Source organism: Cherax quadricarinatus, chromosome 13 (assembly GCF_038502225.1).
Source record: "Cherax quadricarinatus isolate ZL_2023a chromosome 13, ASM3850222v1, whole genome shotgun sequence".
NCBI lineage: Eukaryota > Metazoa > Arthropoda > Malacostraca > Decapoda > Parastacidae > Cherax > Cherax quadricarinatus.
The window spans coordinates 14,484,505-14,502,450 of NC_091304.1; the positions used below are offsets into that span (position 1 = coordinate 14,484,505).

General features: G+C 37.5%; 1 protein-coding gene across 10 annotated transcripts in view; it reads right to left on the minus strand.

Annotated features, from left to right (window-relative positions):
- Positions 1–17,946, minus strand: part of wge (winged eye) — a 257,480-nt gene that overhangs the window by 41,863 nt on the left and 197,671 nt on the right. For all 10 annotated transcript variants that reach the window (XM_070084546.1, XM_070084549.1, XM_070084547.1 and 7 more), the window contains 5 exons: positions 17,103–17,216; positions 11,201–11,355; positions 10,303–10,667; positions 6,757–6,947; positions 6,406–6,499 (listed from right to left, as the gene is read on the minus strand). In XM_070084546.1, the coding sequence (XP_069940647.1) occupies positions 6,406–6,499; positions 6,757–6,947; positions 10,303–10,667; positions 11,201–11,355; positions 17,103–17,216 (919 nt within the window). The remainder of the gene's footprint in view (positions 1–6,405; positions 6,500–6,756; positions 6,948–10,302; positions 10,668–11,200; positions 11,356–17,102; positions 17,217–17,946) is intronic.

Here is a 17,946-nt window from a genome sequence, read left to right on the forward strand (position 1 = left end):
TTAGGAGTATAACCCATGTGTTTTTAAAAGGCTTTATTATAACCTGACACAGGAGTAATATAATACTCACCAGAAATGACCCACCCAGAAGAATCCCAGTGTAAACTGACTGCTCCACATCAATTTTATTCAAGTTTTATTTGCTTTTTTCACAAAAAATAAAATACAGTAGGACCCACATATTTGCAGAGGATATGTTCCAAGGACCTGCTGTGGATACTGAACCCGTGGACAGTAGCAAACCCTATATGCAAGTCCTATACAGACCTATTATAAAGTTTAATTGATAAATTATGCACAATAAGTGGAAAATTATCATTTTTTCATTGATGGGAAGCATTTCACGGCTTCTCTTAGGCTTTGAAGAACTGCCAGTTTTTCTACTTATTACTTTTCTACATTATTATGCAGGTATTTTTGGGCCACAGTAAACCGTCGATAACTGAAACCATGGATACCAAATCAGTGAATACATGGGTTCTACTGTACAGTTATTCCTATACAGTGGACCCCCGGTTAACGATGTTTTTTCACTCCAGAAGTATGTTCAGGTGCCAGTACTAACCGAATTTGTTCCCATAAGAAATATTGTGAAGTAGATTAGTCCATTTCAGACCCCCAAACATACATGTACAAACGCACTTACATAAATACACTTACATAATTGGTCACATTCGGAGGTAATCGTTATGAGGGGGTCCACTGTACATGTAAATGCAAGAGCTTCATATTTCTGGATTTTGATTACCCAACAATTTAACTGATGGGTAGCCAGTGATTATATTCAATTATCTCACATTTTTCAGGCTCAATGATTCCCACAAGTAAATCATTTTTCCTTCTTATCATTCTACCTTATGAAAGTAGATATTCACAAGATTAGAGCAATATATTAAATAGATATGATCTTTGAAATACACAACGAATCCTTACCTATAATAAAATTTATTTTTCAGAGTTACAGAGTTAAGGTAATTTTGTATTGTTTATGCTTTCTACTTGGCTGGACCTCTAGAAAGACTGTAAACGTCGTGCTACCTAGTATCACTGACATCAGTCGCTAACAACTAGAATGATTCTGTATTATACAGCACAATGACGTCAGTGTGCTGTTCCCACAAAAATACAACCTAACTCCCAGAATGTTACTGTCTGCTGTAGTACATGAGGCAAATATTTTTTTGGTGCACATAGATTTGACAAATAAAAGCCAAGATGATTTTCCAACATAAACAAATGGATTTGTCAGTTAAAAATAGGAGAGGAGAGTTATTAAATGGAGAGTTAGAGGTATTGGGAAGATGGAGGGAATATTTTGAGGAATTGTTAAATGTTGATGAAGATAGGGAAACTGTGATTTCGTGTATAGGACAAGGAGGAATAACATCTTGTAGGAGTGAGGAAGAGCCAGTTGTGAGTGTGGGGGAAGTTCGTGAGGCAGTAGGTAAAATGAAAGGGGGTAAGGCAGCCGGGATTGATGGGATAAAGATAGAAATGTTAAAAGCAGGTGGGGATATAGTTTTGGAGTGGTTGGTGCAATTATTTAATAAATGTATGGAAGAGGGTAAGGTACCTAGGGATTGGCAGAGAGCATGCATAGTTGGAAATAAATGGTATAAAATACCGACACAATGGCAATATAAACACAAATGCAGTATAATGTGATCCTTTATTGACTACGTTTCGCCCACACAGTGGGCTTTTTCAAGTCAGAAACGTAGTCAATAAAGGATCACATTATACTGCATTTGTGTTTATATTGCCATAGCATGCATAGTTCCTTTGTATAAAGGCAAAGGGGATAAAAGAGAGTGCAAAAGTTATAGGGGGATAAGTCTGCTGAGTATACCTGGTAAAGTGTAGAGTTATTATTGAAAGAATTAAGAGTAAGAAGGAGAATAGGATAGCAGATGAACAAGGAGGCTTTAGGAAAGGTAGGGGGTGTGTGGACCAGGTGTTTACAGTGAAACATATAAGTGAACAGTATTTAGATAAGGCTAAAGAGGTCTTTGTGGCATTTATGGATTTGGAAAAGGCGTATGACAGGGTGGATAGGGGGCAATGTGGCAGATGTTGCAAGTGTATGGTGTAGGAGGTAGGTCACTGAAAGCAGTGAAGAGTTTTTACGAGGATAGTGAGGCTCAAGTTAGAGTATGTAGGAAAGAGGGAAATTATTTCCCAGTAAAAGTAGGCCTTAGACAAGAATGTGTGATGTCACCGTGGTTGTTTAATATATTTATAGATGGGGTTGTAAGAGAAGTAAATGCGAGGGTCTTGGCAAGAGGCGTGGAGTTAAAAGATAAAGAATCACACACAAAGTGGGAGTTGTCACAGCTGCTCTTTGCTGATGACACTGTGCTCTTGGGAGATTCTGAAGAGAAGTTGCAGAGATTGGTGGATGAATTTGGTAGGGTGTGCAAAAGAAGAAAATTAAAGGTGAATACAGGAAAGAGTAAGGTTATGAGGATAACAAAAAGATTAGGTGACGAAAGACTGAATATCAGATTGGAGGGAGAGAGTATGGAGGAGGTGAATGTATTCAGATATTTGGGAGTGGACGTGTCAGCGGATGGGTCTATGAAAGATGAGGTGAATCATAGAATTGATGAGGGGAAAAGAGTGAGTGGTGCACTTAGGAGTCTGTGGAGACAAAGAACTTTGTCCTTGGAGGCAAAAAGGGGAATGTATGAGAGTATAGTTTTACCAACGCTCTTATATGGGTGTGAAGCATGGGTGATGAATGTTGCAGCGAGGAGAAGGCTGGAGGCAGTGGAGATGTCATGTCTGAGGGCAATGTGTGGTGTGAATATAATGCAGAGAATTCGTAGTTTGGAAGTTAGGAGGAGGTGCGGGATTACCAAAACTGTTGTCCAGAGGCCTGAGGAAGGGTTGTTGAGGTGGTTCGGACATGTAGAGAGAATGGAGCGAAACAGAATGACTTCAAGAGTGTATCAGTCTGTAGTGGAAGGAAGGCGGGGTAGGGGTCGGCCTAGGAAAGGTTGGAGAGAGGGGGTAAAGGAGGTTTTGTGTGCGAGGGGCTTGGACTTCCAGCAGGCATGCGTGAGCATGTTTGATAGGAGTGAATGGAGACAAATGGTTTTTAATACTTGACGTGCTGTTGGAGTGTGAGCAAAGTAACATTTATGAAGGGGTTCAGGGAAACCGGCAGGCCGGACTTGAGTCCTGGAGATGGGAAGTACAGTGCCTGCACTCTGAAGGAGGGGTGTTAATGTTGCAGTTTAAAAACTGTAGTGTAAAGCACCCTTCTGGCAAGACAGTGATGGAGTGAATGATGGTGAAAGTTTTTCTTTTTCGGGCCACGCTGCCTTGGTGGGAATCGGCCAGTGTGATAATAAAAAAAAAGAAAAAAAAAAAACAAAAACAAAGTCATGAGGTATTTATGTAACCCCTTCACTGTCACAGCACTGAAATTTGAGGTGCTGATAGCACTGCGATTTCAAAGGAAATATAATATTATCTTCGGAAATGGTAGAGAACCTTTTTCTGAGGTTAATCACATCAAAAATGCAAAATTTAATAGAAAACTTATGGAACTATGCAGACACAAACTTGGAAGTCTGAGAACAACTTATACACTGGCAATTTTACCAACTTTGAGTCTTATTTTAGTTCAATCCAATTCTTAGCTATTTCAGTAGAATGCATTCTGTTCTATTGATTGAGCACAAGAAACCACTCATTCAACTATCAGAACTACTCCATAATATGCACAGAATTTAGTAATTTGGTGAAGTTTATACATAATTAAAAAATTCCAATTTAAAAAGAGAATCCAAAATATACATTGCAGGCATTCCAGCAACTAAGGTAACTTTTCCTCAGTTCATTAATCATGTCCTCAGGCCTCTCCTAAATAACACTTGCCCTCCATTTTGAATCCATCATTACACAAAAAATCTAAGTTTTATTCTATTTCTTAAATTAATGTAATATAACCAAGAATGAGCGGTCATGGTTTAGGCTATCCCAATAATTGGAGGACACTGAGTAAAAACCCATAAAACTGACCAGGGTGGTGAGGGCCCTACACTTCCTCAGAAAAATCACTAAAACTCAAATATTTCCAGCCTGAAACTGACTAAGATCATCTCAATTTCATTAGTGTATCTACCATAAAAACCACCCTATAAAACATCTCAAAACAGCTATTTTAAACCAAACACAAGGTCAGAGGTTTGCTTTTTCCCATCATGCACTGCATGGGGCAGGATTTATGTTACACTGTGCACACTCACCACACAGACCCATTCTCTCATGTTCGGGACAAAATTTACGACTCACAGAATATCTGAACGAGCTGTGTTAAAAACATAGGTCTTTGTGAGAGACACTGGCATCAATGACATAGATCTACATGGGAGACAGTGCAAGGGTTAAGCACTTTAGGATCTAAGTGTATATATATATATACCATGCCCTGTTGCCCACATGGCTGTAGATATGCCATACCCAATTGTCCACATGTCTGTATATATCCTATGCCCAATTAACCTACATAGGGGTACAGGGAGTTTACAGTACCCGATCAGCTACATCCACCATGTTGTCAGTCAAACACACAGTTATCATTCTCTAGACACCTATCATATGTGGAACAAACATGTCATAAAGTCAGACTGGGATCACTGACCACAGTGTTAGACATACACAGAAGGTAAATAGCAATTTTATTGTAGGTTACCAGTACATAGCTCCTTGTTTACACCAGTGAAACTGCAGAAAAGCTTCAAAGTCTAGAGTTTGGCAACCATACATGGCTGGGTGGGTGAGTGATGACATGGTTATGGCATGTACAGAGCAAAAAGATTTATATCATCACTGCAAGAGTGACATTTCAATATATGTACTTATTATTGTATGTGTATTACTTAACATCTTAATGTTTCTGACTCCTCAAGGGAAGTTCCTTGACACTAATAAGGGGCTCTTTATCCAAGGAATTGGACCTGTTCTCCCCAACCTTGAATTGGACTTGATTGACTCCCATTCCTCAGGTGCTGTATGAACCCTACAGGTTTAGCACTTCCTTGTAAATATAATAATATTATCTGTGAATCTGTACAATTGGCATTTATATTAATAAAATAAACAAGTTAACTGTTAATTAAAAATATAAATGTGTAACTGCTGGATCAAATCAAAATGAAATGTGCACAGAAATATCAACACAGTAGAGCAAAAATTGCATAAAATAGCACTCTGCTTGAAATTACACTTTTTATAGCAAGCATTATTATTATTCTTCATGGGGAACTGGAACAAAATTCTTCTTTTGTAAGCCATGCATGTAGTAAGAGGTGACTAAAATGCCGGGACCAAGGGGCTAGTAACCCCTTCTCCTGTATACATTACTAAATTTATAAAGAGAAACTTTCATTTTTCTTTTTAGGTCACCCTGCCTCGGTGGGATATGGCTGGTTAGTTGAAAAAAACAATTTTTATTATTATTATTATTATTATTATTAGAGGAAAGTATTAAACATGTAGAGCTCATATGATGCCTGGCAAGGAGGATGCAATCAGGTATGATCCTAGGAAGGGGATGATAGGTCTAGTTCCTTGGCTCAAAAGCCCTTCACTGGCATCAAAGTACAGTATATCCTTTGAAGGGTATGTTGACATGAATGACTCCCACCTATTTACCCAAAGAAATAGATACACAAACACGTGTAGGATGGTGGCACCCAGTTTTGTCTTTTAATTGCTGCTACCCACTTTGCCTGACAGTCATTTTTGATAGGAATGCAATAAAGATACTGCATTCAGCCTCCTCCTGTTTGAACATCCCACAGCAAAGCAGGTCTCAGGCTTCTCAGAATCCTTCAACTAAGTACTGTTTTGTTGGGACCCACAAACAGTAAACAAAGTATCACTGTTTTACATCTGACTGGCAATATGCTCGACACTCACCCTGTGACATCACACCCAGACTTTCGACACATATGCTGTACCTGGTTTAAGGCTTAAAGATTTATAAAATACCTACTAACTAGTACCATAACACTTGTAATTAACAATTAGGCAAGAAACTTGTCACACAAGAATGCTTACAACTGTAATTTTGTGATCCATCTCCCTTATTCCAACTAAATGACTGAATAATTCAGTGATCCATCTCCCCTTATTCCAACTAAATAATTGAATAATTCTGTGATCCATCTCCCATTATTCCAACTAAATGATTGAATAATTCAGTTATCCCTCTCCCCTTATTCCAGCAAAGTGACTGGATAATTTATGATCTATCTTCCTTTATTCCAACTAAATCACTCAGTTATTTAGTGATCCATCTCCCCTTATTCAACTATATGACTGGATAATTAACTTATTTTATCCCTTATTCAAAGAAATGAATACACAGTTTTGCAAGACAGAAAAACACACCTGGATATAGGGCACGATACTGCTGCGACCAAAAGGCACATACACGGGTTCCTTCTGCAAGAAATCTGGTGGTACCAGGTTTCACTTCCTTCCACTGAAATAGGAAACATATCAGTGCATAACACAAAATAATAAATCTTATATACTATGGCTCTAACAAGGCAATTCTTACACAATTTTTGTCAATTTTAATTTTAATATTGTTATTTTTTTATAGTTGCTTCTCTTGTTCTCACAGCCAAGTGAATTACAATGATATACTGTACAGAAATTTATGCTGTACTGTACATCAATAATGTGCTTTTAAAAAATTTATGTTAAGAAGTTAAACCATCAATCAAATAAACTTACCGACTGTTCTAGAAGTTCTTCTCTACAATAGATATGTGGACGTGATCCCCGTTCACCATCTATGACAACACCATACACATCAGGAGGTCTAATGGGGACTACATTTCCTGCATATAGCAACCCATCTTGTAGCACCAATACTCTTGCCTTGTCAACTAGATCACCAACCTCAATAACACATACACTTGGCTCTGTTACAAGGAAAACAACAATTTGTTTTAAACACTCAACTAAGTTCAGCAAATATTTATAATTCTTCTTTTTTTTAATATTAGATTTTACTCTTTATTCCACCTGGGTCAACACACAATGTAACTATTACCAGTGTTGCAAGCTCTATTTCTCACTCTCTATCCACATCATTTCTCAGTAAGGTAAGGTGATTCAAAGAAATATACCTTTGATGAGTTTTGAGAGTTTTTCTTCTCCCAGAGCCCAGCCTTGGGACAGGTTCTGATGTACTGTACATAAAAAGGAAGTTTGATATAGCTTTCCTCTGCCATTATTTCAGAAAATATTGAAATTCTTACTGGAAGAAAAAAGTTCTCAAGACAAAGTTCCTTTAGTTACAGTTCCTAAGAATGTTTGCTTTATTAAACTTTCTTTTTAAGGACATCCAACTTATAGTATTCTAAATGGCTGCAAGTTAGTTAACCACATACTAAATTCAATTACTCCTTTGTGAATCCACTTCCTATATGCAGTCATTTTAGGTTAAAGGATAATGTAGCTACAACACTGTGTTCAATTATAGTATATCAGTTCACTTGTTCTTATAGTTGTATCAGATGTGTAGGGAGCACTGTACAGAGTTTTAAGACAAGAATTAGTGAACAAAGGGGTCTGTTATAAAAAAAAGCCTTACTCCTCTGGCCAAGCTGCCTCACTCAGCTATCATAATTCACTTGGAGTTTCACAATCATGCACTGAGTACAGGTGACATTAAAATTATAGCTAAAGCACAAAACTTTGGATTTAAGAATTGTAAAGAGCTTATATATTAAAAACTTTACTATAGACTCAATGATGATGATTCTGCAATTAATTAGTTTACTCTGAAATAACTTTAGTTTACCTCTTTCTGGTGAGTTCGGTTTTATGTTATTCTATATGTTTTGAATAGTAACCGGTTAGTAATGGAAGACATAAACAATACCGTCCTCCTTTGTTAGTTTACTAAAGTTTCAACTTTTTTTCATTTTCTGTTAATGCTTTAGTGTAGAGTATGGTATTTCCAAAGCCTTCCTCTGTAACTTATTGTAACTTTCCTTAGATAGCACCCACCATATTTCATACAGGACAGCTAACCACCTCTCGACTAGGCTAGTTTAATTAATTTTTGTATACCGTATATTGTATACTGTCTACTGTTATATCATGTTCCAGAAATGAACCCAGATGATGGTGACTGATTTATCTCTGAAACAATGATTGTATGTCAATAAATGTCCTAAGAAGTTGCAAGTCTTTCTAACCTGTTATAAATATTTTTTTATGCAAAGGCTGAGTGACCCTAAGAGGAAAACCCATTCACCATCATTCATTCAACTGCTTTCTTTCCAATAGTGTGCTAACAACACAATTCAGATGCCCTTCAAAAGCAACATCCCCAACCCACCTTCAAAGTACTGGCACCACCCCTGCTACTGCAAGACAAGTCCCAAATTAAATAAAATAAAATATTTTTTTTTATTAACACACTGGCTGTTTCCCACCAAGATAAGGTGACCTGACAATGAAACACTTTCATCATCATTCACATTATCACTGTTTTGCCAGAGGTACACAGATACAACAGTTCAGATGTCCCTCCAAACAGCAAATATCCTTAACCCTCCTTTAGAGTGCAGGCATTGTATATCCCACTTCAGGACTCAAGTCTGGCTAACCAGTTTCCCAACAATAACAAATGCCCCCACCACCATCCCCACCTTCAAGAATACTCTTTCTTTTCTGATGCTTCACATTACTCCCTTTATATACTCTGTGTCTATGCATTGTGTTGTTTATTCCGTTTTGACAAAATTTCTCATGAGTCACACGTTAGCAAAAAATGTCTTATTAGTGGTATATGTGTCCTTTGACATACCACATTGTTAGTAGTCTTGCTATTAATTAATTATTATGTCTGATGCTACAACAAAAGAGACATTGCCAGCATACATTACCTGACTCTCTTCTCCACATTCACAGTCTTCACAATAAAATAGTTTCTTACCAGACTGCCTAGCACAAAAAGTGATCCCTAACTTTATTCCAACACACTCCAACTCCACTATCACTTGAATCCATCAAACACCAAGATTTTTACTACTGCTTGTTGCTCACCCACTACTATTTCTGCTACTCTACTACTATTGCTACTACCATTATAACTACATTCATGAATACCCAGAAATTTCACCTTACACCATTTATATAAACCTCTGTGTCTATTCATTTTACTGTTTGTACTGACCTGACAAAGCTCCCAGGAAATGAATCAAAGCCATGGTAAATGTTTTATTAGATGCACATGTGTCTGTTACTCTAACAAATAAAAAAAGGAAATTTAAAGTGAATCAAGAAACATCATGGTGATGAAAATATGTACTGTAAATATATAAAGAATAAAAGGAAGGCAGGAATGTGGAGTGAGGAAGTGAACATATTCATATACCTGGAAGTGGTTGTGCAATATTAAAAGATGGGTCTACATGGTTGTGCAATATTAAAAGATGGGTCTACATGAAGTTTGAAGCAAGTCACATTATATGAGGGAAAAGACACCTGCATGAGGAAAAGGAAAAATGTTTGCCAATGGATGCAAAAAATGAAAATGCATCAGAGCAGAGTACCACCGATGAATGAGCATACTGTAGTTGGAAAGGATTCTTAAATGTTGCTACAAGAAAGAGACTGTATATAGTAGAAAAGTCTTATCCTCAATCAATTTGTATGGTTTGAGTAGTGCACAGATACACAATGAAGAAATTAGAAAGTATGGTATGAATTGCATAATGCAAATAAGCAAAAGGGCTGCCTAGATGCTGTGTTCATAAAGAAGAATGAAGTAAGTTGATATAATAGTGCAAAAGATAGTAGGTGGAAGTAAGTAGGTGTAACAAGCACCTGAGAAAGCACTGATGGAAGATGTGAGAGAGAGATTAAGGGGCAAGATGTAACAATGTGTTAAATCCGAATAAATGAAGGAAACTTGCCCACGAGATTTAATATACGTACTACTGGAATGTGAGAATGATAATGCCTGCAAAAGGGATTCAGGAACATTGGCTAGTCAGACTAAGTTTTGGAGATTGTACTTTAAAACCATGGTGAGAATATTGAGGTCAAGTGAGTGAACAATGGATTATGATGTCTGTTCAATTCTGGAAATGCAACTAGAGAGCTGGGGATGGTGAATGTGGTTTCTTCTTTGGTCACCCTGCCTATTTAATAACACTGTTAACAGCCAATGTAAAAAATAAGAAAAATCAAACAATATTAAAAAAAAAAAAACATTAGTTTAAAATTACACTTGTGATGCTATTTAATACAAAAACTTACCTGGTGTTTGCATGGTGGGTCTTGTAATATCACTGGTGGTGGTAGTAGTTGTGGTTGTAGTCGTAGTGGTGGTTGCCGTGACAGTGGTAGTAGTGGTGGCTGTGGTGGTGGTCATGGTGGTCATGGTGGTCATGGTGGTAGCTGTGGTGGTAGTTGCAGTGGTGTCTGTGGAAGAGGTTGCTACACTCGCAGATGTTGTGGATGAAGAAGCAGAGTCACCAGTTGTGAGGTGTTGGGTAGTCTCATGTTCACTACTAGAAGACTCGGCACCTGCATCTTGAGTTTCTTCTTTATCTTCACGATCTCTCTCCTCTTCTGATTCATCGTGCTCAGCAGCAGCCATGGTCGAGTGCTTTTTGAGGGATCTGGATCAAAATCATTGTGCATCAATTCTGAAGTCACTTTTAAAGGACTTATAAACAGTACAATGCAATATATGCTGAAACACCCATGTTTATGTATTTTCTATATATATGACCCATCCAGGATTGGGATGCTGATGCTGGTAAAGGGGTCTTGATCAAAGGAATTGAAGCTACTCTCTTCTTCAATGAATAATATTTGATTACTGTGGGTTTAGAATTTGTTGCTGAATATAATAATAATCTGTATAGATGTAAACTTAAGTGTTTACAGTGTATAACATTGATGGAAGTGAGAGTAATCTAGGCATGGATCCTATGAGACAGAAAAAGCTAGAAAGAATTAAATACTGTACAATATAAAAAAAATACTAAAAAGTATCAATTCTAAATGGAAAGAAAATAACGTAAATAAAAAAGATTGTGAAAGCTTTTGTCAAGGTATTTCTCTAGATGTGGGCTGAAACAAGTTGATAATAATATTCATACAGCCATGACAATGAAAATATTTCCATAACAAATTTAATGCTCCTAACCTGTAAAGAGCTTCCATGTGCGACTGTTTCTCTGCAGCAGATTTACGTTTTTCCTTATCTCTGAGCATGGCTCTCCTAGTGAGGGATGTGCGACCTCGTGGGCATCCTCTTTTTCTTGCACCTCGCAAAGCATCAGCATTACTCACACACATTGTCTGAAAGAGAACACTTCTTTGGTTACCAAATACTTTAACCATTTTTTCATTGATAAATAAAAGTGAGTTTGCTAGGCTACACACAATGCTTTATTTGTGCCTAATACCTGTGACCGGTTTCAAGGTCTCTTCTACACCAGCAGCCCAACCTGAGGCCAGGATTACCCATTGACTGCCTAGTCAGACAGACTGTTTTTAACCCTTTGACTGTCGCGGCCGTATATATACGTCTTACGAGGTACTGTGTTTGACGTATGTATACTCATAAATTTTAGCGGCTTCAAATCAAGCAGGAGAAAGCTGGTAGGCCCACATGTGAGAGAATGGGTCTGTGTGGTCAGTGTGCATCATATAAAAAAATCCTGGAGCATGCAGTGCATAATGAGAAAAAAAAAACTCCGACCGTTTTTTTTAATTAAAATGCCGACTTTGTGGTCTATTTTCGTATAGTGTTTATGGGTGTATTCTCGTTTTCTTGGTCTCCTTTGATAGAATGGAAAACATATTATAGAAATAGAGGTGATTTTGATTGATTTTACTATAAAAAGAACCTAGAAATGGAGCTCAAAGTAGGGGAAATGTTTGATTTTTGCCAATGTTCAAAAGTAAACAAATGATGCCATTGTCCAATAAATGTCCAACTAGCCATTCTAGTATGCAGTCATGAATGGGTTGATGTTATTTATACAGTTATTTCAGTATTGCAGTAGTCTGCATAATAGTAAGTCTTCTATTTTTTGTTTGAATAAAAATTCAAAATAGAAAGCAAGAGTAATATCAGAGGGGCCTGGAGACATGACCGATGGACAAAGAAAATGTTGTTTTAGAGCCAGGAATGTCTGCATTGTTCATTCTGGACCTTATTTTGAAATTGTCATATTTTTTTGTTTTCGTGAAATTGGCCAAACTGCAAATTTCTGACCACATTATTAGGTAGTTGAAATCGGTAAATGGGCAGTTTCTTATACTCAATCGATAGAAAAAATGGAGTTCTAAAGAAATAGCTATGAGTTTGGGCGACTGGAACAATGGAATTAGCCGAAAATAGGGCTCAAAGTGGGCGAAATCGCCGATTTGTAAACAGCGCCGAGGTCACTAACTTCGTGAGAGCATAATTCCGTCAGTTTTCCATCAAATTTCGTTTTTTTGGTGTCATTACAATTGGGAAAAGATTCTCTATCATTTCATAAGAAAAAATAATTTTTTGTTTTAAATTTTGCGACACCAGGAGACACCTCAGGATTGGGGGTTGCGACAGTCAAAGGGTTAAAAAAACCAAATCACAGGCGGGATTGAACCCGTGGTCAGAGAGTCTCAAAACTCCAGACCATCACGTTAGCCACTGGACCAGCTGAGTCATGAGTCGAGTCAGACTGTTTTTGTTAGCAGTTTGCAGGCCCAAAGAGCCATCAAAACCCAGCTGATCCAGCACTTGTAGAAGGAAGCTATCCAGCTTCTTGTAAACTTTACCTTCATTCTGACAGATCACAAAAAAAAAAAAAAAAAAAAAAAAAAAAAAAAAAAATACCGGACAAAAATATACATAAATGAAAATACAGTGCAATACGTGTTATTTCTTCAATGTCTGTATTGTCATCATTGTCTGTACTACACACTGTATGTAAAGTTTGCATGAAAATTAAGAGAAATCTACTTTTTTTTTTTTTTTCAACAAGTCGGCCGTCTCCCACCGAGGCAGGGTGACCCAAAAAAGAAAGAAAATCCCCAAAAAGAAAATACTTTCATCATCATTCAACACTTTCACCACACTCGCACATTATCACTGTTTTTGCAGAGGTGCTCAGAATACAACAGTTTAGAAGCATACACATATAAAGATACACAACATATCCCTCCAAACTGCCAATATCCCAAACCCCTCCTTTAAAGTGCAGGCATTGTACTTCCCATTTCCAGGACTCAAGTCCGACTATATGAAAATAACCGGTTTCCCTGAATCCCTTCACTAAATATTACCCTGCTCACATTCCAACAGATCGTCAGGTCCCAAGTAACATTCGTCTCCATTCACTCCTATCTAACACGCTCACGCACGCTTGCTGGAAGTCCAAGCCCCTTGCCCACAAAACCTCCTTTACCCCCTCTCTCCAACCCTTTCGAGGACGACCCCCACCCCGCCTTCCTTCCCCTATAGATTTATATGCTTTCCATGTCATTCTACTTTGATCCATTCTCTCTAAATGACCAAACCACCTCAACAACCCCTCTTCTGCCCTCTGACTAATACTTTTATTAACTCCACACCTTTTCCTAATTTCCACACTCCGAATTTTCTGCATAATATTTACACCACACATTGCCCTTAAACAGGACATCTCCACTGCCTCCAACCGTCTCCTCGCTGCTGCATTTACCACCCAAGCTTCACACCCATATAAGAGTGTTGGTACTACTATACTTTCATACATTCCCTTCTTTGCCTCCATAGATAACGTTTTTTGACTCCACATATACCTCAACGCACCACTCACCTTTTTTCCCTCATCAATTCTATGATTAACCTCATCCTTCATAAATCCATCCGCCGACACGTCAACTCCCAAGTATCTGAAAACATTCACTTCTTCCATACTCCTCCTCCCCAATTTGATATCCAATTTTTCTTTATCTAAATCATTTGACACCCTCATCACCTTACTCTTTTCTATGTTCACTTTCAACTTTCTACCTTTACACACATTCTCAAACTCATCCACTAACCTTTGCAATTTTTCTTTAGAATCTCCCAGCACAGTATCATCAGGAAAAAGTAACTGTGTCAATACCCATTTTGAATTTGATTCCCCAAAATTTAATCCCACCCCTCTCCCGAACACCCTAGCATTTACTTCTTTTACAACCCCATCTATAAATATATTAAACAACCATGGTGACATTACACATCCCTGTCTAAGGCCTACTTTTACCAGGAAGTAGTCTCCCTCTCTTCTACACACCCTAACCTGAGCCTCACTATCCTCATAAAAACTCTTTACAGCATTCAATAACTTACCACCTATTCCATATACTTGGAACATCTGCCACATTGCTCCTCTATCCACTCTATCATATGCCTTTTCTAAATCCATAAATGCAATAAAAACTTCCCTACCTTTATCTAAATACTGTTCACATATATGCTTCAATGTAAACACTTTATCTACACATCCCCTACCCACTCTGAAACCTCCTTGCTCATCCGCAATCCTACATTCTGTCTTACCTCTAATTCTTTCAATTATAACCCTACCGTACACTTTTCCTGGTATACTCAGTAAACTTATTCCTCTATAATTTTTACAGTCTCTTTTGTCCCCTTTCCCTTTATATAAAGGGACTATACATGCTCTCTGCCAATCCCTAGGTACCTTCCCCTCTTTCATACATTTATTAAACAAAAGTACCAACCACTCCAACACTATATCCCTCCCTGCTTTTAACATTTCTGTCATGATCCCATCAGTTCCAGCTGCTTTACCCCCTTTCATTTTACGTAATGCCTCACGTACCTCCCCCACACTTACACTCTGCTCTTCTTCACTCCTAAAAGATGGTATACCTCCCTGACCAGTGCATGAAATTACTGCCTCTGTTTCTTTCTTAACATTTAAAAGTTCCTCAAAATATTCTCGCCATCTACCTAATACCTCCATCTCCCCATCTACTAACTCCTCTACTCTGTTTTTAACTGACAAATCCATACTTTCCCTAGGCTTTCTTAACTTGTTTAACTCACTCCAAAATTTTTTCTTATTTTCATTAAAATTTCTTGACAGTGCCTCTCCCACTCTATCATCTGCTCTCCTTTTGCACTCTCTCACCACTCTCTTTACCTTTCTTTTACTCTCCATATACTCTGCTCTTCTTATAACACTTCTGCTTTCTAAAAACCTCTCATAGGCTACCTTTTTCTCTTTTATCACACCCTTTACTTCATCATTCCACCAATCACGCCTCTTTCCTCCTGCCCCCACCCTCCTATAACCACAAACTTCTGCCCCACATTCTAATACTGAATTTTTAAAACTATTCCAACCCTCTTCAACCCCCCCACTACTCATCTTTGCACTAGCCCACCTTTCTGCCAAGAGTCGCTTATATCTCACCCGAACTTCCTCCTCCCTTAGTTTATACACTTTCACCTCCCTCTTGCTTGTTGTTGCCACCTTCCTCTTTTCCCATCTACCTCTTACTCTAACTGTAGCTACAACTAAATAATGATCCAATATATCAGTTGCCCCTCTATAAACATGTACATCCTGGAGCCTACCCATCAACCTTTTATCCACCAATACATAATCTAATAAACTACTTTCATTACGTGCTACATCATACCTTGTATATTTATTTATCCTCTTTTTCATAAAATATGTATTACTTATTACCAAATCTCTTTCTACACATAGCTCAATTAAAGGCTCCCCATTTACATTTACCCCTGGCACCCCAAATTTACCTACTACTCCCTCCATAACATTTTTACCCACTTTAGCATTGAAATCCCCAACCACCATTACTCTCACACTTCTCTCTTCTCCAGGTGCATACACACTTATTATAACCCACTTTTCACATCCAATCTTTATTTTACTCCACATAATCCTTGAATTAATACATTTATAGTCCCTCTTTTCCTGCCATAGCTTATCCTTCAACATTATTGCTACTCCTTCTTTAGCTCTAACTCTATTTGAAACCCCTGACCTAATCCCATTTATTCCTCTCCACTGAAACTCTCCCACCCCCTTCAGCTTTGTTTCACTTAAAGCCAGGACATCCAGCTTCTTCTCATTTATAACATCCACAATCATCTCTTTCTTATCATCTGCACAACATCCACGCACATTCAGACTTCCCACTTTGACAATTTTCTTCTTCTTATTCTTTTTAGTAATCTTTACAGGAAAAGGGGTTACTAGCCCATTGTTCCCGACATTTTAGTTGACTTTTACAACACGCATGGCTTACGGAGGAAAGATTCTTATTCCACTTCCCCATGGATATAAAAGGAAAAGTAATAAGACCAAGAACTATTAAGATAAAATCAAAGAAAACTCAGATGAGTGTGTATAAATAAATGTGTATATGTATGTGTAGTGTGACCTAAGTGTAAGTAGAAGTAGCAAGACATACCTGTAATCTTGCATATTTATGAGACAGACAAAAGACATCAGCAATCCTACCATCATGTAAAACAATCACAGGCTTTCGTTTTACACTCACTTGGCAGGACGGTAGTACCTCCCGGGGTGGTTGCTGTCTATCAACCTACTACCTACAAACAAAACTAAATAAAAAACAAAAGTAAATCAGTATATTCTTTACTGATTTTACCTATGTGATGTTTATCTTAGAAAGAATCACTGCAGCTCTAGTAAATTGTTAGCTGATACAGTTAAATACACATTTTTTCAAATGTGTTTGACAAGATAGCCACAAAATAAAACATCTGAAATGAAAAAAGGTATACCAGACTATAAAAACAAAAATACTTTATGACAACTGCAAAAAATAATGTAATGCTAATCATTCTCTACAATCAAATTAACTCAGAAAAAGCACTTCTCAATTTGTATTAAACTATAAAATGTGAATAGAACAGGGGATGAAATATGTAATCCATGCACTATTACCATACAATGGTAATTACCCACGCTTATAATAATGCCTTTTATATATAGCCTTCACACTTACAGTGACTTAAAAAAGAATAGCATAACTCATTTGTTCATAAGCTGTCAACTTACAGTCTTGTGGTCATCATCATCTTCGGAGTGGTCCTTAGAGGTGTCTGTATTGGAGGACAACTTGTAGTGTGAGTGAGGCTCTGCATCTTCATCTTCTTGGCCAACCTCTCGTACCTGACACATGGAAAACAGGATTGTGTGTTATGTACAATATCAGGGCTTTCAATATAGCCGTTAAGTGATAACTTCTTCCAGCCTTCTGCTGTGCAAACTATTGAAATACAGTACTTTCAGTAAACTTCTCAGCATTGCCTCCCATTTCATGAAAATATAATTTAAAAGCATGAAAGAGCTGAATGAATTAGAACTGTCAACAGGTAGTAGGAGTATGAAGGAGAGGATATGAGCCCTCAACAAGACCTAGCACCATGACCATGATGAAATGTTCTCAAATTATCCCATATTTCAGCTCAAATGTAAGTTAAAACAAGGCTTCAAAAATTTAATACAAAATGTGGCTGTAAGAAAAAGCACATTACTTCAATATACTTTTTTTTCATTATCTACACCACAGCTATTTTCGTGTCATTTTTGAATTGTATTCTTTATACTTTATTCATAAATGAATATTACTGTCTATGTTTTATACTTTGTATCAGCTACTCACTGGTACAATGAAAATGAGTATTTATTATTTGGACATAAATATTGCCATGTACTGATGGGTCAACAACATACCCCTGTTCTTTACAGCAGGAAATAAGTCTATATTATTTTATGGCATATTATGTTTTAAAGTGAGAGAAAAGGGCCATGTCACTTGACAGTAATCATTACTATACAGTCAATGTTGGCAACTGCCTGAGATAAAAGTTTAAAGTTTATGGAAAAACTGTAGCCTTCA